Here is a 23,773-nt window from a genome sequence, read left to right as displayed (position 1 = left end):
CCTTCGACCCCCCCCCCCTTTCTTTCTCTCTTTCTCTCCTCTCAGTCAAATCTCTTCCTCCGTTCACTCCCTCATCCGTTCACTCACTCATCCGTTCACTCACTCTCTGGGAAGTTACAGAAATTAATCAGTCATCACTTTTTCAATCATGATACATCACATGATCAGTTTGATCAAAACCCTGCTGCCCCTGCAGAGGGACGCTGTAGAGACGTAGGTGGAGAAAGTGAAGGAGCATCAGTTTCTGCTTGCTGAGGTGCCCTTGAGCAAGACCCTTGACCCCTTGAAAACCCTTGAAAACCCTTGAAAACCCTTGAAACTTCCAGCTGTGAGTTTCTAAGTGTCCTCAGGTCGAATCTATTGCAGCTCAGAAAACACATTTTCCTCCTGCGATGATTGTGATGCGTCATGTGATCAGAGCATGTGATGTAGAGATAATGACAATAGATAAATAAATAAATAGACACTGAGAGCTACTTTTTAGATACTAAGTTGGTAAATTTCATATTTTTTGACACATACTGGCCTTAAACAAAGGTTATAAAATGAGTTTGAACCTTTTTAATCATACAGACCTCCAACATGGCCGCCGCCGCCGCAGCTGAGAGTTACAGTAGATTTGAACACACGGTGAAATCCTTCAAAGTCATAGTCTGAGAAACATGCAGGAATCCACTCAGCCCTTTCTTCCTCTTCCTCTTCCTCTCTCTCTCTGATTAGATAATGGACTTTTCATTATTTCCTGTTATCACTTTCATGTTCCATTTCAACAGTCACACTTTCTCTCTTCTTCTTCTTCCATTTTATCTCCTCTCTCTCTCTCTCTCTCATCAGGAGGAGTTGGTAAGATAAACCCTCGTCCTCCTTCAAGCACCACCTGATCCCCAGCCTCCCCCCCCCCCACACCCACCCACACACCCCCCCCACACCCCTCCACCTCCTCACATAACCTCTCACATGCACAACCAGCTCCCACTTTGCTGCTAACCGCGAGACGTCACACAGAGTGTATTTATAGGCACGAGTCCCCCTGACTTCTAACCTTTCTCCCTGCTACACCGAGGCATGGTGGCATCTGTAGTTTGACCCTCCTCGCCCCCTCCTCCTCCTCCTCCTCTTCCTCCTCCTCCTCCCCCCCGCACCGTCCCGCTGCTCGCTGCCCCTCCCAGTGATGGACACGTCGTCTCACAATCATTAACTATGTGGCGTTTTGCTGTGTGAAACAGGAACTTCTGTAATTTTCCCGTTTAATAAGGTTAATGTTATTCATAAAAATGTGTTAAATATTGATGATTTTAGCAGAAGTGGTTTTTGTTTCAGGCGCTGCAGCCGACTTCTGCATTTAGTGGTTTCTTGTTCCACTCAGTCGTTGGTGCAGTTTTCAGTCTGATGTTACGTCCTTTAACCAAGTTTGTTCTGCACGTTTGTTGTTCCAGATGTTTTATTAACTCCGTACCTTCAGCTCAGTGCTTCTATCTGCTGACTGACAGGTGTCTGTAGCTCTGAGATTTAAAAAAAAAAACCAAGAAGTTGACATCGAATGTCTGATCAGTTTCATCATCTTGTTTTCTTGATCAGATCATGTGTTTTACTTCCTGGATGACTGCGTATGTTATGATATTTGACTTTTGAGACCTTTGACCTCCTTTTTTTGTAGAAAAATGACCAGAAAAAAAGCTCTAAAATAATTGTTGTGGTATCAGAACTGAAACTGAAAATATCTAGAGTTATTAAAATATGATACCTGGCAGCTCAGATTATTATTATTAATATTATTAATGTTCTTATTGTTCTCCTCACAGGTTCTGTTTGTAATGATTTGCAGTAGTTTTATTCAATTTAAAATAGATCCAAATCATAACAGAAATGATCTCAGGCTGAGTCCAGACTGAACTCTTTCATTTACATTTAATATTTATTTATTATCTGTCTCTGTGTGTTCTCTGTATTTACGGTTGTAGTCGCTACAGTCAGACACACTGTGATGTTTTATGGTTTATAAGTTGCACCAAACAGCTGAACTGTTTAAAATGTAAATTGCTTGCACCTCTAAATCCCTTCCTCATAATGAATACACTTTATTCAGCTAATGAAACGTTTAGTGTGCTTCGTGATGTTCATCTACATTTTAATGAAATGTCAAACTTTTACAGACTAACTGAGATATTTATGCTGCTGTAAGATGAAAACTCTCCAACCAACCAAATATTAAAGAAAGCAGCTAATGAAATGAAGATATAAATGAATAGATTTGTCACTTTTTGTGAAAATTAAGCCAACGATTGGAGTTTGAACAACCAGGACTCGAGTCTTTTTTCCCGGGAAACCGTTAAACAGCAGAATGTTTGTGACGTTTCTCGGGTGTTTTTTCTCTCTCGTCTCCTCCTCCAGGACCTGACGGCTCTGGCTAAAGAGCTGCGAGAGCTGCGGCAGGGAGAGGAAACCAGCCGCCCGCCTGTCAAAGTGACGGACTACTCGTCGTCCAGCGAGGAGTCTCACAGCAGCGAGGATGAGGAGGGAGAGGGCGGGGCTAACGACGGCTCGGTGGCCGTCAGCGATATCCCTCGCATTATGTGAGTAGCAAGTGTTTATTTATTTGTTTGTAAATGAAAAAAATACAAGGATTATTTCTGGTCTTTTTAATAAAATCAACCTTTATTTATGTATGAAGGTGCGACGGAGAGACAGGAAGTATGTTTAGAAGAAAACTTGATGAACTTTTTGTCTTTCAGGCCTGCAGCGAATCAAGGTGCAAACGAGTCCTTCGGCATGATGGGAGGTCAGAACGACATGCACGGCGACTCGTACGGAAACAGCTCCCAGGACAGCACCCTGATGATGCGTGAGGTGAGCCGCAGTCTTCAGTTTTTGACCTTTGACCCCGGCGTCTGTTGCCTTCGCTGACTCCACAGAAAGTGACACTCAGAGAAGGAAGACTTTAATATCTGTACTTTAGTTAAAGCTAGTCAGCGTCACCTTGTGCTGGACCACTGATCTATAATCCAGTCACTTATCCGGGTTGTGATGGCAGCAGTTCTTCCAGGAGGATGATGATGGCGTTCCCAGACCACATAGAGTACTCTGTCTAATCCCTCCAGCATGTTCTGGGTCAGATGAAAAACCTCCACAAACACAAAGGAGCAGCAGTTTTACTGCCGGCTCCCCTCAGATGTCTGAGCTTCTTATCTCGTCTTTAAGGTTAAACCCGGCCACCCTGCAGAGTAAACTTATTTAAGCCACTTGTTTCCTCATTGTTTGGGTCATTTACCTGAAACTCATGACCGTAGGTGAGTAGTGGAACGTAGACAGACCTTCCTCTTCACGCTCTCTCATGAACAAGACTTGTTCCGGCGTCTCAGAGGAAGGTTGTCGTATCCTGAGATGTTTCAGAGGTTTGCAGGACTGAATCTGAGTCTTGGTTTTAGAATTTTGTTACCATGAAAAGCCCCAAATACAAAAGATGAGCACAAAATATTAACTTTCAGCTGCTTTAATGCAACAGATAACAGCATCACAGTTAAAACATGTCAGTCTAAGCAGCCTGTTAGTGTGTGTGAGACTACTCTGCTGTGTTGAAAGCCGCCGGGTTCAGTACCCACCCGCCCCTGCTGAAACAAACACAGAAACAAACACGCCCCGTATACAGCAGGGTCCGGCGTCGTCCCTCCACCTCCTGAACCTGTCAATCAGCCTCGCTGCCCGCCTCTCTCTCTCCTTCCAGAAACACGGGGAACGGAGGCGGAGCTCTACCGCCAGCAACGGTTTCCCCGGCAACGCTAATCTGTTCCTTGGAAACACAAATCTCCCCGATTTGGTGCAGCAAAGCACCTCCCCCCTGGTCTCCCCCGGTGACGCCTCTGGGGCCCAAGTAGGTTGAATAGCATCCAACTGTCGGCCCCCCCTCCCCCCCAAAACCCCCCCAGACCTGATCCTGACAGACCACCTCACCTCTTCACCCTCTGCTCTTCCTCGTGTCCCCGCACCTGCACACAACCCCGTCACCACCTGTTTGGTCCTTAATCAGGGTGGGAAATTACCAGTAGCCACCAGTAAACAGCAGAGGAGGGAGCTGTTACTCTGCAGCTCTACAGACGCAGCTTTTTATCCTCTTTCAGTCGTAGTTTTGGTTTTATTGGCTGCATCGTTCTGTGTCAGCGTCTTCATCAGCGTCTTCATCAGCTTCGTCTCCAGCAGCAGCAGCAGCACTCTGATAAACCCAGTATACACCACCTGCTCCAGACCAGTCAGACACACACAAGTAGATGAAACCAGAACTTATGTGACTTTAATCATCGTTGTTATTGATCATCTAGAGAAGCTGGTGTTGATCAGCTTCTGTTCTGGACTGGAAACGGATTCACTTTCACTTTTCCAGCTGCGTGTTTTCATCTTCAAGGTTTCAAATAATAATTAAACATAAGAAATAAAATAAATCGGCCTCAGAAGTCACAGCACTAAATTTACTAACTTTTAATTGAGGAAGTTATTTTTCCACAGATGTTTCAGTCCGTTTACACTTTCTCTTCCATTTTCATGTCGACTTTTAAAGAAAAAAACAGAAAGAATACAAAACAAATACTTTTGTTTGGTGTTAAATCTATTAGCCAAATAAATTCTACATGTGGGAATTTCTTGGCCTTAATGAAATAATTATTCACTTTATAAAATGTCAAACATATGAAACCTGTTACCAGAACACAAAGTAAAGACTTCAAACTGCTTATTAACTTAAACTCAAACTCATCCATTTATAATAATATGACACAGATAATCTGTCATTTATGAAGCTGCAACCAGCAAACATTCAATATTTTTACTCAACAAATGAATAAAACAATTAAGAAATTGTGAAAATGTGAACCGTTTCGTTTATAGCAGCAAGTCAGTCGATTAATCAATTAATCGATTAGTCGATCGACAGAAAATTTACTATTTTGATAAAAACATTTAACGGTTGCAGCTTTTTTTTGCCTTTCATCAAACTAAACTGAGCATCTTTAGGTTTTGGACTGTTGATCGGTCAGAAAAAGACATTCATTACTACAACATTGTCATTTATTTATCTATTATTTTAATTTATTGTATAATTAATTGTATGATGTTATCACTGGGTGACGCACTCACACATATTATTTATGTACATCATTTTAAAAAAAAGAAGTTTTGTCATCATTGCATAGGCAACATGAGTAAAATGTATGAAATGCCATGATGACAATAAAATAAAGTATAAAAAAAAGACATTCATGTCATTGAATGTCTTTTTTATTATGTCATTATAGGCTTAACAATTAATCAATTATAGAGAAAATTATTATCAGATTATTATACTAATTGATTAGTTGTTAGTTGCATCTTATTTTGCTCTCTTTGCATCACAGAGCAGCGGGGTTTCTGGGAAATGAAGTTCTAAACTTCAAAAACCAAAACGACAACATGTGGCCTTTAATTTCCTGCCCTGTCCTGTTGAGATCCGTCCCGTTTTTGCTCCAGTGTTTCCCCCCCCCCGCCCCCCCCCAGAGATGGAACAATCTGGACTTCCTCCCCTCCTCGCTCCCCCTCTCTCTCTCCCTCCCTCCCTCTCTCTCCCTCGGTTCTCCAGCCTCTGATCCAGAAAGCGTCCTCCACCCGTCCCCCAGCACGCGATACAGGTGGCTGATCAAGATAAAGGAAGCACTGAGAGTTCAGTCAAAGCGGAAACATTCGGGACGACAGAAAGTGTTTCTCAAGATCAGTTTCTACCATCACAACACAAAGTGATGAAATATCTGATAGAGGAGAAGTGTTGCAACCCGTTTATCACAGTCCCAGACTCTTGTAGAAACAAGGAGCCTCATGATATCTAAACATGCTTCACTGTTTCCTTTATTTTGTCAGAAACCTGTTTCAGTGAGCTCGCTGCAGTTGCCTTGTTGTGGCTGAACAGTGTTTCCCCTTAAAAGCTTTTAACCCATCAGTGAAACACTTGTGTGAATGTGTCGCTGTGTCTCTGTGATTGGCAGTATGGGATGGGCAGCGGCGGAGGCTCCAAGGCTTCCTTCACACCGTTTGTTGATCCGAGGGTGTACGGGACGTCCCCGACCGACGACGACGATAACATCTCTGCCTCAGGTACGTCTCTGTCGGGACCCTCACAGATCAAGATAGAAGATATGAAAAAAACAAAATAATGTTAAAAGCTAAAAAATATTGAAATGATCTTACACATGCACATTGTGAGAAGAGAAACACTGTTATTAAAGGTAAATAAGTTCTTACAGTAAGTAGGAAGTACGATTAGTTTAAGAGACATTTTCTTATAGTTAGCATTTATCTCTGAGATACGAACACAATTCACAAGTGTCTCAGACCGGTCGTACGAGTCATAAGTGAGAAAACATTTGTTTGACATTAAAGGACGACTTCACCAATTATCAAGTTGATTCCTGTGGTTCTAATGTGGGTCGTATCTATATATTGTAGCGTTGCGGGTGGCTAGGCTGATGGCTAGCTCAACAGAGCCCACATACGGCTATTTCCTTGCCGCAGCAACAGCTAACCATAGACTGTATAAAAATATGGACGTAGTTACCGTGACGTCACCCGTTGGTTTCTGAAGAGCGGTTTTGAAGCTCCCAGCCAATCAAAAATAGGCAAAGAGGCGGGTCAAATGGCTGAAACAAGCCACCTAGCAGCTGGCGGACCTGTCACTCAAAGCAGCCATGTCCTTCATTATGCAGAACTTTACGGCTTAATAAAATTTGAACGGGTGAGTTATAAAAAGAATCACCCCCCGTACAGTTGTCATGAAAGAGGAAATTAGCTACAGAGACCAAAACCGTTGTTTGTACCAGACTGTAAACATGTTTATTTCTGCTGTAAAGTTGGACATTTTAACATGGGGGTCTATGGGGATTGACTCGCTTTTGGAGCCTCAAGTGGTCATTCAAGGAACTGCAGTTTTTGGCTTCATTTTACAGCTCCGGAGGTTGCTGCTTGCAGCTAACCTGAGGTTGAGACGTCCCCAGTAAAAACAACAAACAGGGTGGCTAATCCTCTGAACTTGTATCTCTCGTTAACTAACAAGCTGTTAACGTTCGCTGCATCTCTTCTCTCTAGCCTCAGATGAACTGATACCGAATGTAGCAACTTAAAACACAACCCCCTCTTCCCTCCCTGGAACTACTTCTCTGCTAATTACCCACTACTGTGGACACCTCCTTTAATAAAACCACTGCAAAATAACACACATAAACAGTAACTTACACCCAGCGTTACAATATGAATGACATTAAACTTCCCTCTAATGAAATATTCTTCTTCATCCAGCTGCAAACACGTATTCGCCGCCTGCGTTCTATAAACCATCAGAAACTTTGCAAATGCATTCTGGCTGTTGTAGGATTCCCAGTTTTTTCTCCAGTCATAAGGCATCAATTTCAAAAATAATTGCACATTTCTACTAGTGACCTAGTTTTAAGAAATCATCATGTTTACAGCAGTGAAGTTCCTCTTTAATAATTAAGAATAAGAGCTTAATGTCACCAAAATCAACAAAAATACAAACAAAAAACCTTCTAAGTAATACATATATATACATATTTGTTCTTTCTTTATTTTATTGGCATGACAACTTTATACAGTTCAGATGTTCAGATGCTGCTTCAGGGTCTTTATGTTACAACAGAGTAACATCACCGACTATATAATCTTCTCTTTTCTGTCTCCATGGCTTCCTCCTGTTTTTTTTTTTTTACTAAGACATTTTTAGCATCTAACTTCAAGTCAAATCATGACAAAGATATGAAAACGTTCTGACAGCTGCATGTTGGTCCCCTTAAAACAAACACACTGCTAAATTTGTTTCATCTGCTGTTTTCCCGACAGCAGGACTAGAAGAATTTTTATGGTTCTTTATGGTTTTATGGAAATTCTTCTTCTTTTTTGGTCTTTGGTAACATTTTTGTGAATGAAACTTGTTCACAAACAGAGCAAATCTCTCAAATGTTCACCTCCTCATGAACTTTTATCATTTTATCTGCCAAAAGGCTTCAAATAAACACACTGAAGGTCATATCTCAGCGGTCATGGTCCATTTATGGTATATATAAACATATTTTACATAATGTTGTTTGTTTGTTGTGCTGCAGCGCTGTTTGCTGATGAGCTGCTGAAGCACGAGCAGGAGCAGGCGCGTCTCAACGAGGCCAGGAAGATCTCCGTGGTGAACGTCAACCCCACCAACATCAGACCGCACAGCGACACGCCCGAGATCCGCAAATACAAGAAACGCTTCAACTCTGAGATCCTCTGTGCGGCTCTCTGGGGTGAGACGCTCACTGATGATGATGATGATACCGTTAATCTTCAGTCCCGCGGGCGGCGACAACCTGACGTCTGTGTGTGTGTGTGTGTGTGTTTGTGCAGGAGTGAACCTGCTGGTGGGAACCGAGAACGGCCTGATGCTGCTGGATCGAAGCGGTCAGGGCAAAGTTTACAACCTGATCAACCGACGGCGCTTCCAACAGATGGACGTCCTGGAAGGACTCAACGTCCTGGTCACCATCTCAGGTTGGTATGCCTCTTTAAAGGGGACATATTCTACACATCTCCAGATCCATATTTATATTCTGGGGCTCTACTGGAATATATTTGCATGATTTACAGTTCAAAAAACTCCTTATTTATCTTCTACTGGTCCTTTATGCAGCCCCTCAGTTCAGCCTCTGTCTGAAACAGGCTGTTTTAGCTCCTGTCTCTTTAAAGCCCGTCTCTGCAGCTCCTCTCGGCTTTATGGAGCTTTATAGTGAGTTTCAGCTCATTGTTTATCTGTCCGGCTGCAACTTTACTGTTCTGGTTCACTCTCAGCGTCTCTCATAGCGTCGTTTTCAGAGAAAAAGCTGTAAAAAGCCGCTGTACACTACCTGCTCAGCACCAAACGGCAAACAGACACAGTTAGCTGTAGACTAGCTGGTGAACATAGTGGAGCATTTAGCAGCTAAAGAGCCAGATATTTCCCTCAGGAGTTGGTAGAGAGTAAAAACAGAAGCTAAAAGAGAGTGAATATTGGACTCACATTCACCAGGTGGACAGAAACACGACTCCACATGAATGATAATGTTGGAAATAAGCAACTGTTTGCTAACAAGTTCAACATATCAACCTAAAAGCTGATGATGTGTCAGAGTTGTGTTCATTACTTGTTTCTGCTGCCCCCAAGTGGCCAAAAAAATCAGTTAATGGACATGTTTGATGAGCTGACATCATCTCGTTAGGAAACAAAGCGTTCAGGGCAGCAACACATGTTCACATTTGAGCCTGGACGTTAAATTTTACAGACAGTATTAACTTTCACTAGAGAACATCATGAGATGAGGTTGAAAGCTTTGAAAAGCTTCTGAGCTTAGATTATTTTGTTATACAAAAAAAGTTTTTTTGGCTTTAGACCCTTCATTGTGCTAAATCCTCTTGTTTTTCTTTTGTTGATGTCTTTTGTTGATCTGTGGCTCATTTCTCACTGTTGTAGTTACCAGCGTTTCCTGTTTCCCTTGGTTACATTTGTTCCCCACCAGTTTGGAGTATAAATAGAAAACAAAACAAAGATGACGAAGACGTTTCTATTTTCGGCAGGTTTTTACTTTGCTTTGCTTTGTCGCTGGTTTTAAAATCAAAACATTCACAGATTGATTTGATTTGACGGTTCTGGAGATGATTGAGAGGCAGTCACATGACCCCTATATAAGTTGGGTGATTATACTCTGTGACAGTGAAGAGAAATTAACAGATTTTTTTTTCCTCCGAACCAGGGAAGAAGAACAAGCTGCGTGTTTACTACCTGTCCTGGCTGAGGAACAGGATATTACACAACGACCCCGAAGTGGAAAAGAAACAGGGTTGGATCACTGTTGGAGAGCTGGAAGGCTGCGTGCACTACAAAGTCGGTACGACAACCTGTAGTGTAGAAAGTATAAAGTAGCATCACATGGAAACACTCGAGTAAAGTACAAATACCTCAAAATTGTACTTGAGTAAATGTACTTTCCATCACTGTGTTTCACTCTGCTCTGTTCTCCTCCTGCAGTGAAGTACGAGAGGATTAAATTCTTGGTGATCGCTCTGAAGAACTCGGTAGAGATCTACGCCTGGGCTCCTAAACCCTACCACAAGTTCATGGCCTTCAAGGTGAGGAGGAGCGTCCAGTGGTGTTTGTGGTGTTAAAGTTGGATAAAAATGGATAAAAGTTACCGAGTTTTGTACCTGAACATGTGAGCTTGATTTAATTTTTTCATTTATTTTTTCCATCATTTGTGCAGAACACAAAGGCCTTAGAGAGACCAATGACAGTCTAAGAGTATCAACACATGACATAAAACAATGTAAACATTAAAAACATGTGAATGAATCAGTCAACCAACCAATCAACAAACAATAATGAAATAATTGAAATTAAGAACAGTGGGACGAGGTCTAATCTTCAGTTTCTTTGGTCAAATCACTTTTTTTCCAAAACATAAATGCACAAAAACAGAAAAGTTGTATAAAATATATTGAAATGAGAACAAGTACAGGTCTGCTGTGGGTCTGGAGGAAATGTCTGAGAACATCAGCCCAGATGATGTCATCAGTTATCTCAGATTAGGCTGGATGACGCATTTATAACAGATGACCTGCAGAGTTTGGAAAGATGTGGGTGTTTGCCAGACAGGCAGGCAGGGTATTAGGAAGAGATCAAGCTGCATTATGGGAAATGTAGGATCCAGTGTTTTTGAGTTTGACACATAGTAGGAACTATAAATCAAGATATCTCAGCTCTGCTGCTTCAGTACAGACCTTTCTTTTCTAATCTGTCATGATTTTAGCAAAATATTTGTATGCTTTGATTAGATCTACACACCACTTCCATCTTTTATAAATACATTATTAGCAGTATTTATACATGGTTGTTTTCTGAAAATACAAACATGATCCATTCTTAAGGATCCCACTGCAGTTAAAGGCTGATTCTTTTAGATCTTAGATTCTTAAACATTTAGCCGACCACAAGCATCTCTTATATTTCACCCAAACATTCATCAGTTTCTGTAACAAGATAATCAAATATCAATATAAATAAACTTAAACATCTCAAGGCTTAAAGGATTTGGTCGTAGACCTCCGTTGTTGTTCAGAAACTATTAAAAACACGTCAGTGAGTCACATCGCTGCACTGGGTGACATGTTCCTTCATCATGAAGAGTTTGGTCACGTCAGTTTGTTTAGAAACGGCTCCAAAGAGTAAAAACAACGGAGGAATCAGATATATCACACTTTAAATACACACACAATACTTGTTAATAGATCAGTTCATCGTTGGTTTGGATCCAAACAACAAGAAAAATATAGAAACTCGTCAGCCTTATCCTTCAAAATAACCGTTTTTAATCTCACGTTTAAACCCCGCCCTCTGGTTCAGGGGACCAATCACAGCCCTCCTCCTCAAGATGCTTCCAGATATGATTTTAGTTTAAGTTACTTGTCTTATTTCTCTGTACGCTCGTCTTTTTCTGCCTGTAAATGCAAGTAAATGAATGAATGTGATGTTGTTGGGAGTTTTAGTTATTTGTTGCCTTTCGTACCTCAGATGTTTAATAACAGGAGTTGCTCTTCCTCTTCCTCTTCCTCTTCCTCTGTCTGTGTCTGTCAGTCATTCACTGACCTGCAGCATCGCCCCCTGCTGGTGGACCTGACCGTGGAGGAGGGGCAGAGGTTAAAGGTCATCTACGGCTCCAACGCGGGCTTCCATGTCATCGATGTGGACTCCGGGAACCCCTACGACATCTACATCCCCTCACATGTAAGACGGCGTGAACGACGTCACGCCACGATCTACAGCCGCAGAGATCATTAATCATAAAACGTTAATCGCATGTTTGTTTTTAATTATTATGAAGATAAAATTGTCTGTTTATTTAATGAAAGCGAGTGAAGAAGTTAAGGATGAGAGAATATGAGCTGCTGAAGGAGTGAACGTGTGAAATGGTGAACGTGTGGCTGAGCGAGCAGACGAGTAACAGAGTAAACGAATGAAGAACGAGTGAATGAGTGATGAGAAAATTAGTTTGTGAGTGAATGAATAAATGAGGGAGTAAATAAGTGGGTGAGAAAGACGATGAAGGTCTGTGAATAAATGAATGAGTGAATCAGTAAGTGAACAAGTGATTCATTCTGAGCAGCAGATACGGGTGAGTAATTCTGTGATCGAATGAGTAAATGAATGAATGAATGGGTGAATGAATGGGTGAGATAATGAGTGAAATAATATTTATCAATGAATAAGTGAGTGAGTGAATCAATGAAGAAAGAAATGGGTGTGTTAATGATTGAGTGAATGAATGAATAAATGAGGGATTGTATGAGCAAGAGAGTGGGAGGTGAGTGAATGAATTAATGTATATGAGTAATGAGTGAGAGAGTGAATGAATGAATAAGGGAATAGGTGACATCATGAGTGAATAAATGAGCGAGTGAGTCAGTCAGTGAGTAAATGAATAAATGAGTGAGTGAAAGGAAAAATGAAAAACTGAAAAAAAATTGTGAGTGAGTGTATGAATGAGTGAGTCAGTCAGTCACTCAGTGAGTATAGATATAAATGAGTAAGTGAGGGATGGAGGGAGGTGATAAGTGAATAAATGAGTGAATGAGTCAGTAAATTAAGAAGTGAGTGAGTGTGTGAGAGAGGGGATGGGTGAGTGAATAAATGAGTGAATGAAAAAATAAACAAGTGAGTGAGGGAATGAGTGAGTTAATAAGTGAATGAATGAATGAATGAGTGAATGAATGAATAATGAGGGAATGAATGAATGAATGAGGGAATTGGGTGATTTAACGAGTGAATGAGTGAATGATGGAGTGGATGAATGAATAAACAAGTGAATGAATGAATAAATGAATGAGCGAGTGAATGAATGAATAAGGGAATGAATGAATGAGGGAACTGGGTGATTTAATGAGTGAATGAGTGAGTGATGGAGTGGATGGATGAATAAATGAGCGAGTGAATGAATGAATGAATAAGGGAATTGGGTGATTTAACGAGTGACTGAGTGAGTGAGTGATGGAGTGGATGAATGAATGAATGAATGAGGGGATTGGGTGATTTAACGAGTGAATGAGTGAGTGAATGAGTGAGTGAGTGAGTGGATGAATCAGTGTCCTCCTCTAACCCCGGTCTGGTTACAGTCAGAGATGGACAGGGGAAGGAGACGGTAACCACGGCAACCGCCTCACGTTGCCTTTTGGCAGTCATGAATCACACTGTGCTCATGTCTGTTTCCATGGCGATTGCGTGGCTGAGGAGCGGGGGACTCTATTGTTGCAGCAGTTTCTCTCTCAGGGTGGGGAGGGGGGTTTGGGGAGGGGGGGGGTGGAGGTCCAGGCCTCCTCTAGGCTCACGGCAGCTCCTAACCCCCCTGCCCCCACCCCCTCCAACCCCCTCCCGTGTGTCGCCCCGGCAGATTCAGGGTCAGGTGACCCCGCACGCCATCGTTGTTCTGCCCAAGACGGACGGCATGGAGATGCTGCTGTGCTACGAGGACGAGGGCGTCTACGTCAACACCTACGGACGCATCACCAAAGACGTGGTGCTGCAGTGGGGCGAGATGCCCACCTCCGTCGGTACGTCAACCAATCAGCTCGCTTCTCCCTGACCTCTGACCTCTATAAGCGGTCTCAGCAGATCATCTTTCACCCTCACTACCTGCACTCTGCCACTCCCACCACACCCCTTCTCCGTTCAAAGCAGCACTCCTCTCTCTCTTCCTGCCTCTTTGCTTTCAGTTACACCTTTAATTCAAGACGCCACGACACTGTAGCCTCACCTGGTTTTTACCTGCTTAAAGGGACACACCTGGTTTTTGGGAGATTTAACACACAGCGACTTTATTTGGTGAAGTGAGGAGAACATATCGACGCCAAAATCATCACTGACTGATTGCTCCATGCTGACACTTTCACATACACTTTGTTGAGTGATTTCACCTGAGGAGAATCTCTGGGCTTTATTTTCATGAACAGGTGGAAATAATAAATAATAATGAAATAATAAAGTTTATTTACATAGCACGTATCAAAACCAGCCATTACAAAGTGTTTTAGAAGGAAATGGGAGGAATAAATGACAACTTCCTGCAGTATAGATCAAATAAATCAGCTTCACTTCGCCTTTTTCTGCAAAAGTAAGTAAATAAAATTGATTTATATAGTCAGTAAGTGCTTTACAAGAGCCTCATGCAACATATAAAACAGAAAGAAAAGAGATAACAGACCTCCAAAGTCACATGATTAAAAAATGCAAGACTAAAAAAAATCAATCCCCTCTTTTCCACGGTGCTCTGACCATTATGTGAGGAAGCAAATCTGCCAAAAAAATAGTTTTATAAACTTATTTTCTTGTTAGTATTTAGTATATTAGTAATTTATTATAACAGTATTTATAAACAAGAGCAAAAAGAAAAAATGCACAGTGTAATATTAAACATCACAACATCAGCAACACCTGTCTGATAAATATATACGTCATGACTGACGTCTGCAAAATTACATTTTTCACAGCAGATATTTTGACCTGTGAAAGCAGGAAAACTACAGCTCATAACATTAATGATGAATCGGAGCCGTTTTTTAAAGTCATCAGTTCTACTTGTGCTTTTCCTGCTGTGGAAAAAGTCTAATATTATAATTGAAGATGAGGTTTGATAACATTTGATCAAATCTGATGTTTAACTTTCAACAATTCCAACAGCTTAGATGTGTGTTCGTTAAAGTGAATTAAATTTGCAAATAAAACAATGTTCAATCACCTTATTGTTATACAGTATATATTATATTACCTTCATTTAAACTTAAAGAAAATCATCTACAATAATTTCGAGTATAGATAAGGTATAAAATAATGATAAAAGATACAAGATATACAAACAAATCATTTAAAACAGGTGCAAAAAGAAGTTAAGTGGTCAGTGATCATAGATTTAAAATGTTTTAAAGTATTCATCTTTAGGTTGCTCTGTAAAAAGTTCCAGCCGGTTGGAGAATAAAAACAAAAAGCAGATCCTCTGAGCTCAGTACAAACTCGAGGGACTTGAAGTGAAATCAAGTCATTAGACTGAGCGCGAGTTGTTCCCGAGGACCAATCAATCATAGATGTGATATAATAATATATAATATAATAAAGGCCTTGTAGATAAATAAATATATATCCATATAACGTCTCTCAGACAGAGAAGAACACACAACTTTTCCACACAGGATGCAATGATGAGTGTTAATAAAAACATCACCAGTAATAAACCAAAGAGCAGAACGATAAACAGCATCTGAGGTTTAAAGACTAGAAGCAGAGAAATGTCTATAAATCACATCAGCAGGATCTAATGAGATGAGCAGCATAATATATGAAACCTTAATTAAATGTATCTGTGTTCCTCTTTTCCAAATACTGAAGGTCCTGATTCAGAACTATTGAACTGATCAGTTTAAAATATTTATATGATATGAATTAAAGTTTAACCGGGAGATTCTTAAATTGAGTTTTTCCAGAGAAGAGTCTCCCCGTGCCTGTGCTGTGGTGTCACAGAGAGATTACAGTCATCAACATAAATACAGACAGCAGCTGCAGAGAGCAAATTAGCCAAATAACGCTACAATTTTAGCTTAAATTAGCTGTTACGGAATTGACATTAATTAGCAACAGCTGATCTAATCTGCTGTTTGTTATCGTAACCAGCGATTAGCATTTAGCATTTGGCTAAAAATGAGAAGCTGCTACCTTAAATAAATGTTTTTCTTTGCTCTTTCCTAAAATAAAAGATTGAGGAAAGATAAAAAAAAGTTTTATAAGAGATACGTCAGCTTCAGAGCTTAACGTCTGAGGATATTTTGTGAAAAAATGGCTGTTTGCAGGTGGGAAGCCAGTGAGGGACGACTGTGACACTGGTGATGTGCTCACATATCGGCCTTTTTCTACCTCTTTGGCAGGAAGTTGCTGAAATAGAAAAAAAATACAGAATAAAAGTTCAAATCTCAGAAATGTAAAACTATTAACACTTCTTTGATTTTGTATAGGGCTAGAGATCACTCAACATACTATGCTAAAGTGTTAGCTTTGTTAGCGCGTTTTTTTGATGATGTGTTCTCATCACTTAACAGGTAAAATAACCAAAAGAGCAACAACCCAAAAACTCAATGTGTCTCTTTAATTTTAAATGTTGATCATCCATCTGCTGCATGAGCCGACAACAACACACGTCCCTCAACGTTAGAGCGTTAACCTCTTCGCTCTACGCCATCACAGTCTACACACACACAGTCTTTTACTTCTGCCTTTGTTTTAAACGTTGGGGGAAATGCTCGTGTGTTGTTTTGTCTGCTGTGTTTTTGTTCCATATGACTGTTATCTGTGAAATATTACCAAAAAGGGATTTCTTCTCATCCAGTCTTAACTTTCATCCTTGATTGTGTGAGCTCTGAAACATCCAAAATAACTTTTTTATGATAGACAAACAAGATGTTTGTAAGAGTCAGCAGCTGGAAAATCAGAGCAAAGTTGAGCATGAGATCATAGCAGAGTGCGGTCCATTTAAATTAATCTATTATTTAGGACACGCAGTCAAACCACATAAAGAGGAAACAGGACACGGCTGAGCTGAGCAGAGCTGGGCACATCAAGGATGGATCTCAGATCTGATGATCCGAGTCAATCATATCCTCTGTGTTTTTCCATTCTGCCTTCACTCTTTGATTCTCAGATGTCAGTGTTTGATATCCTGATTGATTAAACATGTACGTTTGACTGACTGCGTCTCTGTCCTGCAGCAGTTGGTGGTTATGTGTTGGTGTTTTTTTCATGTAGAGACAGCACATCATTACCTGTTAACATGTTTGTGTGTGTTTTACTGTCAGACCAGAGTTGCTCACAGCCAAGCCCGGCCTCAGCCCCCCCCTCAGCTCCCCCTCCCCCCCCCATCGCCCCCGCCCCCCCTCCCACCGTTCCCCCGCCGGCTCCCGGACAAAACATAACAACCTACATCGTAGCGTTTGATTCTGCACACAGGCTCCGATGATGAGCTGCTGGTCGATTTTTCCTTCCTCGGCAGGTGGGATCGACTTTCATCCCACAAAAAAATCAAATAAAACAGAGCTGTATTGTAAAACTGTAGAAAAGTCCCTCCACTGGACTTTATTCCTTCAACAGAGGAGGGTGTACATTGCCAGTTGAACCATCTCTGCTGAACCGTTTCCACTGGCACTGTTTATCCATGGCGTGCAAAGATATGATGCATTTCCGTGTTTACCTGCCACTTTATTGCCAAAATATCCACCTTCAACTGAGTTTCATTGCGTTAAACTGATTGGCTCAACATCTTTGACCTTGTTAATGAGAAAGAAAGCACAACGTTTTCTACTCCTACATTAATTTTCTTTTAATTTATAAGCAGCTACAGGAAATACATCTTTATTTGTCACTGAGATTATTTGACTATTAACTATTTGGAGCTTTGATTAATTTGTGGTCCATGTGTGCAGCTCGCTGACGCTTGAATAATTCATTTTAATCAAACACTGTCATCAAAATCAATGGAAAACCAGCAAGCAGCCTCTTGCGCTGTCCTGCGTTAGCTGTCGCTGTGACAGCATCCTCCCCAACACTGAGCCTCCTCTGACCTGAAGAGCTCAGGAGCTTCATTTCTCGTTCAAATCGCTCAGAAACTGCTGCAATAATCTCCTCCTGGAGGCGAGGCCGAGGAGGCCTTGAGGTGTGATTGGCTTGGGTGTGAGGCTGGTGCTGAAAGCTCTTCTGTCCAACCCCCGTTTGTTTGTGTGTGTGTGTGTGTGTGTGTGTGTGTGTGTGTGTGTGTGTGTGCCCTGTCCCACCTCCTGCAGCTTACATCCACTCCAACCAGATCATGGGCTGGGGAGAGAAGGCAATTGAGATCCGCTCCGTGGAGACGGGACACCTCGACGGAGTTTTCATGCACAAGCGAGCTCAGCGACTGAAGTTCCTGTCGGAGAGGAACGACAAGGTGGGTGTGAACGCACACACACACACACACACACACACGGTTGTGTTACCTTCACCCTAAAATGTAATGATTCATGTTGTGGGATCTTGCTTTTTGTCCCCAAAAGAGAGACGAGTCCCCACAATGTGAATGTGTAAACATATGTCCCCATAACATGAGTAATACAAGTACACACACACACACGGTTGCATTACCTTCACCCTAAAATGTAATGATTCATGTTGTGGGATCTTGCTTTTTGTCCCCAAAAGAGAGACGAGTCCCCACAATGTGAATGTATAAACATATGTCCCCATAACATCAGTAATACAAGTCCACACACACACACACACACTTATACATATGCATTGAAAAACTGTATCCATGCATGAAGTCTAATCAGAGATTTTATCTGAACATTTTAACTTTGAGATCGTTTTCCTTCATTCTTCCATCACACTTTTCTTCTATAACAAGGATAGTTGAAAACATTTTATGAACCAAAATTTAAAAACAACTATAAGCACTTAATTCTGAAAATAAGCTGCTTTTACCAGTTTAACACCCGTGTTCTGACTGTAAACCTTTTCTTGTTTATGCCACTAACTTAATGAAACTTAATTTGTAAATACATCTCCCAAATTTTACATGTTTCTTAAGAAATACAACTTGCACTGTATACAAACTGTTCTAAATATACATACAGTATATATCAATGTTTATGATATACTGAACATAATGTATGCAAACAAAACATTTGACAAATTCCTCATTTCTCTTTGTATCCATCACTTAAAACAAATATTGCACTCTGATTTTGAAGATATTTTAATTTAGAACAAATTTCTGCATTTTTATGGAAATATTATTTAATTACAAATTATATTAAAACATCCCAAATATGTGATTTAGTGCAGTAATTCTTATTTCACCAAGGATCATTTTTGTCCTTTTCTTTCACCTTAAAAGCAGATTATATCTTTAAAGGATATTTGATAACATGTTTAGAATATAAATAATGAGTTTTTATGTGAAATATAGAACATTAATCTACATTTAATCATCTATTTTTCAAAGTAAAAATGAACATTTCACACATGCAGTACATGGACAAAAGAGAAAGTGAAAGAGATTTTAAATAAAAGTCTCCTCATGCATCTGGTTTCCTGCAGGTTTTCTTTGCCTCGGTTCGTTCTGGAGGCAGCAGCCAAGTCTTCTTCATGACCCTCAACAGAAGCTCCATGATGAACTGGTAACCCTTCTCCTTCGACCCGCAACCCTCCTCTTCTTCACTCTGAACATCGCCCACCACCCGGAGAGAGGAACAGAGGGATGACAGGAGGACGGTGTGTGTGTGTGTGTGTGTGTGTGTATATGAGTGTGTGTGTGTGAAGTGCAGCGGACCGCCGAGGAAATCATTGACTGGAGGACGAGTAAACTCACAGGAGTGTGTCACCCACCTACAGTAGCTTCCCTCCAACCACAACGGCACAGACCCACAGACCCCTTGGGTGCCGGCCAGGCCAAGGTGACTCCACATTACTGTCAGTAGATGATGCCTCCGCCTTCCCTGTGGACATTTCGATTTGGACTGATGGTTGTTCTAGAGAGTTTCAAGGACACTGGCATCACGCCGAGTAGCCTTTGACTGAACGGGGAGCTGTGGACGAGTTCTCTGTGTAGCACACCGATGATTTTCTTACAGGGTGTTCACACTGCGAGTAGGTTTGTCAATCCGTCGCTCCGCTCTGATTGTTGGTGACGATGCGGGTGTTCTGACTGCATCTTTTTACTGCGCTGTGTTGTTATAGTCAATAAATACTGCTGGTGATTAAAGTAGCATCAAAACAGGAAAAAAAAAAAAACTCAAAAAATGGATGCAACACATTTTGAGACGTGTCACCTGTAGATGTTAAAAATAAGTTTCAAAGAAGCTTTTGATATGTGTGATGTGCATCTAGTCTGATTTGCACTCTCTTCACGGAAGTATCTGCTTGGCAAAGCTAACCCACAACTTTTGCTTTGCTCATTGTGGTCTGGTTAGAGGGCATTGTCAATCAGCGCTAAACCACAATCTCTTTGCATGCGACTGAGAGTGTATCCACACTGAGCCGGCTAAATCTTTCTTCCGTTTTTGGCCTTATAGCCTCATAAAGTCTGCATTTTTATCACCTGAAAACTGAGCTTTTCAAAAAATTGGCAGATAAATCGGAGAGCTCCAGCTGTAGGTTTGACTGTGTAAAGGGGGAAAATGAAGCTTTTACAATAGATGATGACAAACAGTAAGCTTCCCAGACAGTAACACTGCTGAACAGATGCACAAACCACGAAGATACGAATCTTTATGAAAACATTGTTTTCAAAATCAGCTGCGTGTAACCAATCTGAGCCAATCAAATGATAAATATAATGCTAATCTTTGTCATAGTTTGATGATTGGTCTGGCTTCCAACTGCAGCAGCTCGACCGATTCTCGGTGCAGGTTTTCTAGACTAACATCTTGTAGCAAAAACTAAAGATGAGCTGTCAGTTGTTCTGATTGAAATCTGACCCTCTGTAGGAAATGAATGCTCACAGTGTGAACACTCATTCAGAATACTGCTGCTAAAAAAAAAAAAGTCAAAGTCACTTCCCCATTAGGAGAGGAAAGGACCAAAAAAACCCACAAACAAGCAGTTAGTGCCACACGGGAAACGAGACATTTTACACTTGTCACTGCGGATGCTGCGCAGTCGGTTTCAGCTACTGTGGCGTTAACAGGTGTATCTCTGTTAGGGGGGGAAGGAAGGTTGTAGATATTGTATTATATCTGCAGCACAATAACAAAAATCTTCACACCATTTCTCACAAGAAGAACTTGGCGTAGAGTAGTTGCCAACTTCTGGAAGTTTTTACTTTTGCTGCCCTTTGTTCTCCCCACCTTTTATTCTGTCCCTGCTGTTCTGTGTGCACTGCACTCGTGTAAATACTCACTTTGATGTTAAGGACAGACTTTGCAAAGCAGGTGAGAACACTGAAGAAAAAAATAACGGTCATGCTTTTTTTTGTTTTGTTTTGTTTTTTTTAATGTCATACCTCTGTAAATCTGTCCGTACTGTAGTTTCTCTCAGATGGGAGGGGTTTTCTGACCGAGGAGCAGCCGAGCGAGGACTTACGCAAAAGTTTTGTTTGGGTTTAACACCCCCGAGTTTGCTCTTTATCTCTGTAGTTCATCGCTGTTTATTTAGTTGTGCATTTTGCATGATGACATACGATGTTTTTACCTGTTCTCACTTGTAAGTTGAATCGTAAGTTTAAGGCAATACACTGGCTGGTCTGACTGTAGAAGCTGACAGACAAACTTTGAGCTGTAAATTGAAAGAGTTTTGAAATTATTAGCTTAGCATCTGGGCTTCTATCAGTCAGATAAGTTGATATTGTGCACTGGATTATTCTACATTTTCCATGGAATTTATATTTTAGGCATTTTATTGATGCTCATACCCAGAGCAGCTTATATAGAGCGATCAGGAAGGGGGAGGGGTTTCCTGTGCGAGGACAAATTGGATGATATTTTCTATTTTTTAAGGGTTTACTCTTTGACGATGGTCTCTGTAAACACTGGTGAGTGTGTGTGTGTGTTGGGGGGGGGGGTGGATTGTGATCAGGCTACGATGAAAGGAAACTGGCTCATCTTTTACTTAATATTCTTTTATTGTTCATCGATCTGAAAGGATGCGATAGGTGTAAGCGATGCCACTTTGCGGCCAGCTGAAGCCTTTTACATGTGCAGGATGTTTAACCCGACATCCTGTGAATAAAGGTCAGGAGGCAGGGTCAGATGGAGAAACCATAGATAAAAGATATATATATACTGTAAGAATTTTCGTTATGATGATATCTTACTCATCATTTTAGAGAAAGACAAAAAATAATGTTCACTTATTAAAGCTTAGTTGTCTTTCTACAGAATAGAGAACATAGCTATAAGGATTTCTAAAAAAAAAACAAACAAACAATGTTTTTATCGTGGTATTATTTGTATTTGTATTTCAATTTTTGTACGTATCAAGACTGTGAACGTATGTACGGCTGTCGGCGTGTGTGTGTGTGTGTGTGCGTGTGTGTGTGTGAGTGTGTAGGTGGGCAGGTGTGAGCACAGGTGTGTGACATGCATGTTGAGTGTATGTTTTCACCTCGTCTGAATCACTGGAATCAGTCAAAAGACGACCTCAATCTGGTAACACGCATCTGTGATGTTGGAAATTCTACAATAAATGTCGGCTCCTTGTACAGCAACTCCGCCTGCTCTGATCTCTTTCTTCATTTCTTTATAACACACAATATATAAGTGTTATTCACAGGTGGACATGATCAAAAACCAAAGAATCCTGCACCGTCGATCACTCGTACTCGCTTTAGTAACGAGTATAAGTGATCGACAGGGTGCAGCATTCTTTGGATTCTTCACATCAGATTTTGACAACAAAGTTCTTGCACATCATGATGTTGTACCGACAGAAAAACTTTGAAGAAACCAGAGAATCTCGTATACTGTCGATGGTTTACACTTTATTATCATGTACAAGTTATTGACAGATTATTTGGTTTCTTCATATTTGATTTTGACCATCTCTGATCACATTTGTGCTTGACGCTAGTGCTTAAATGAGTTAATAGAAATATGAATCAATCAAAACAAAAAAACATAATTTATTTATTACTCATTAATAAAGCAAAATATTAAATGTTTGCTGCTGATACCAAATATTTGCTCCAGAAATGTACCAACGTCATTCTTATGATTTTTTTAGAATAAAGGATATAAATAGAGACAAATAATAATAATAAAAATAAAATTAAAAATACATTTAAAGGTGCACTATGCAAGATTTTCCTAAAAAACAATGTATAGACTCATACAAAAATAATCCCCCTCAATCATCACAATGACCCACTAGAAGTGTGTGGTGGTGTATTTATCTGCCTGTATTTTCTTATTATTTCGCTGTGTTTGGGGCGTTTCTGGGCGTCAACCTTTGGGCAGTGGGTGTGTCGCATCCAGCCAATAACAGCGCAGGATGTGAAGTAGTGACCAGATTACATCACTGTCTCCGTCTCTCTCCTCTGCTCCGCTCTGCTCTCTGTCTTTGTGTCATGGATGTATAAAGAGCAGCAGGTCTGTGTGTCTGTTGACCGAGGGCGGAGCTGAGCTACACACACGCAGAGCAGAGAGGATGAATCTCTGCATTCACACTAAATCCAGCAATACGGCACCTTCCTGCAGGGTTGTGTGGGGGTGTGGGTGTGTTTATTTGTTCTTTAAAATGTAACCGCTGTGAAACAATCAGAAAATAAAGTTTTATTGAACTGATTCACGACTTTGTTCTCACCAGCGCTGCTCAGTCTCTTCATTCACTCTCTAGCTCGCTCGACCACTGCTGCTCTCTCTCTCTCTTGAGTCGGGGATGGGGGGCCAACTTTGAAAGTTGTTTGTTTACAAAAACAACTGACAGATCCTGCATAGTGCACCTTTAAAATCTATTCACAGAATAGAATTATAATAGTTGTGAGATGGGATATAAAAAATTTGAAATAAAATATTTTAAAAAATGAAATGTGACGTAAATAAATAATTAAATTATATAACAGTGGAGGTGGAACACAAAGTCCAGTTTGATTAAATATATGAAAATGACAAGTGCAGGGATTAAATGAATGCAGTTTTTTTGGCTTTTGGGTGACATTATGATGATGTGATGGGAAATATTGATGTG

At 40.8% G+C, this 23,773-nt stretch overlaps 1 protein-coding gene across 10 annotated transcripts in view; it reads left to right on the top strand.

Annotated features, from left to right (window-relative positions):
• The window catches only part of tnikb (TRAF2 and NCK interacting kinase b), a 68,226-nt gene extending 45,931 nt beyond the window's left edge, over positions 1–22,295 (top strand). For all 10 annotated transcript variants that reach the window (XM_067578737.1, XM_067578740.1, XM_067578739.1 and 7 more), the window contains 11 exons: positions 2,392–2,573; positions 2,733–2,847; positions 6,003–6,111; positions 8,130–8,306; positions 8,407–8,550; positions 9,786–9,920; positions 10,061–10,161; positions 11,663–11,812; positions 13,473–13,632; positions 17,899–18,038; positions 19,190–22,295. In XM_067578737.1, coding sequence (XP_067434838.1) covers positions 2,392–2,573; positions 2,733–2,847; positions 6,003–6,111; positions 8,130–8,306; positions 8,407–8,550; positions 9,786–9,920; positions 10,061–10,161; positions 11,663–11,812; positions 13,473–13,632; positions 17,899–18,038; positions 19,190–19,273 — 1,497 coding nt within the window. In that variant the 3' untranslated portion in view covers positions 19,274–22,295. The remainder of the gene's footprint in view (positions 1–2,391; positions 2,574–2,732; positions 2,848–6,002; positions 6,112–8,129; positions 8,307–8,406; positions 8,551–9,785; positions 9,921–10,060; positions 10,162–11,662; positions 11,813–13,472; positions 13,633–17,898; positions 18,039–19,189) is intronic.
• The last annotated feature ends 1,478 nt before the right edge of the window (positions 22,296–23,773 follow it).

Source organism: Thunnus thynnus, chromosome 21 (genome assembly GCF_963924715.1).
Source record: "Thunnus thynnus chromosome 21, fThuThy2.1, whole genome shotgun sequence".
In the NCBI taxonomy this organism is placed as follows: domain Eukaryota; kingdom Metazoa; phylum Chordata; class Actinopteri; order Scombriformes; family Scombridae; genus Thunnus; species Thunnus thynnus.
This window is presented reverse-complemented; position numbering and strand designations above follow the sequence as displayed.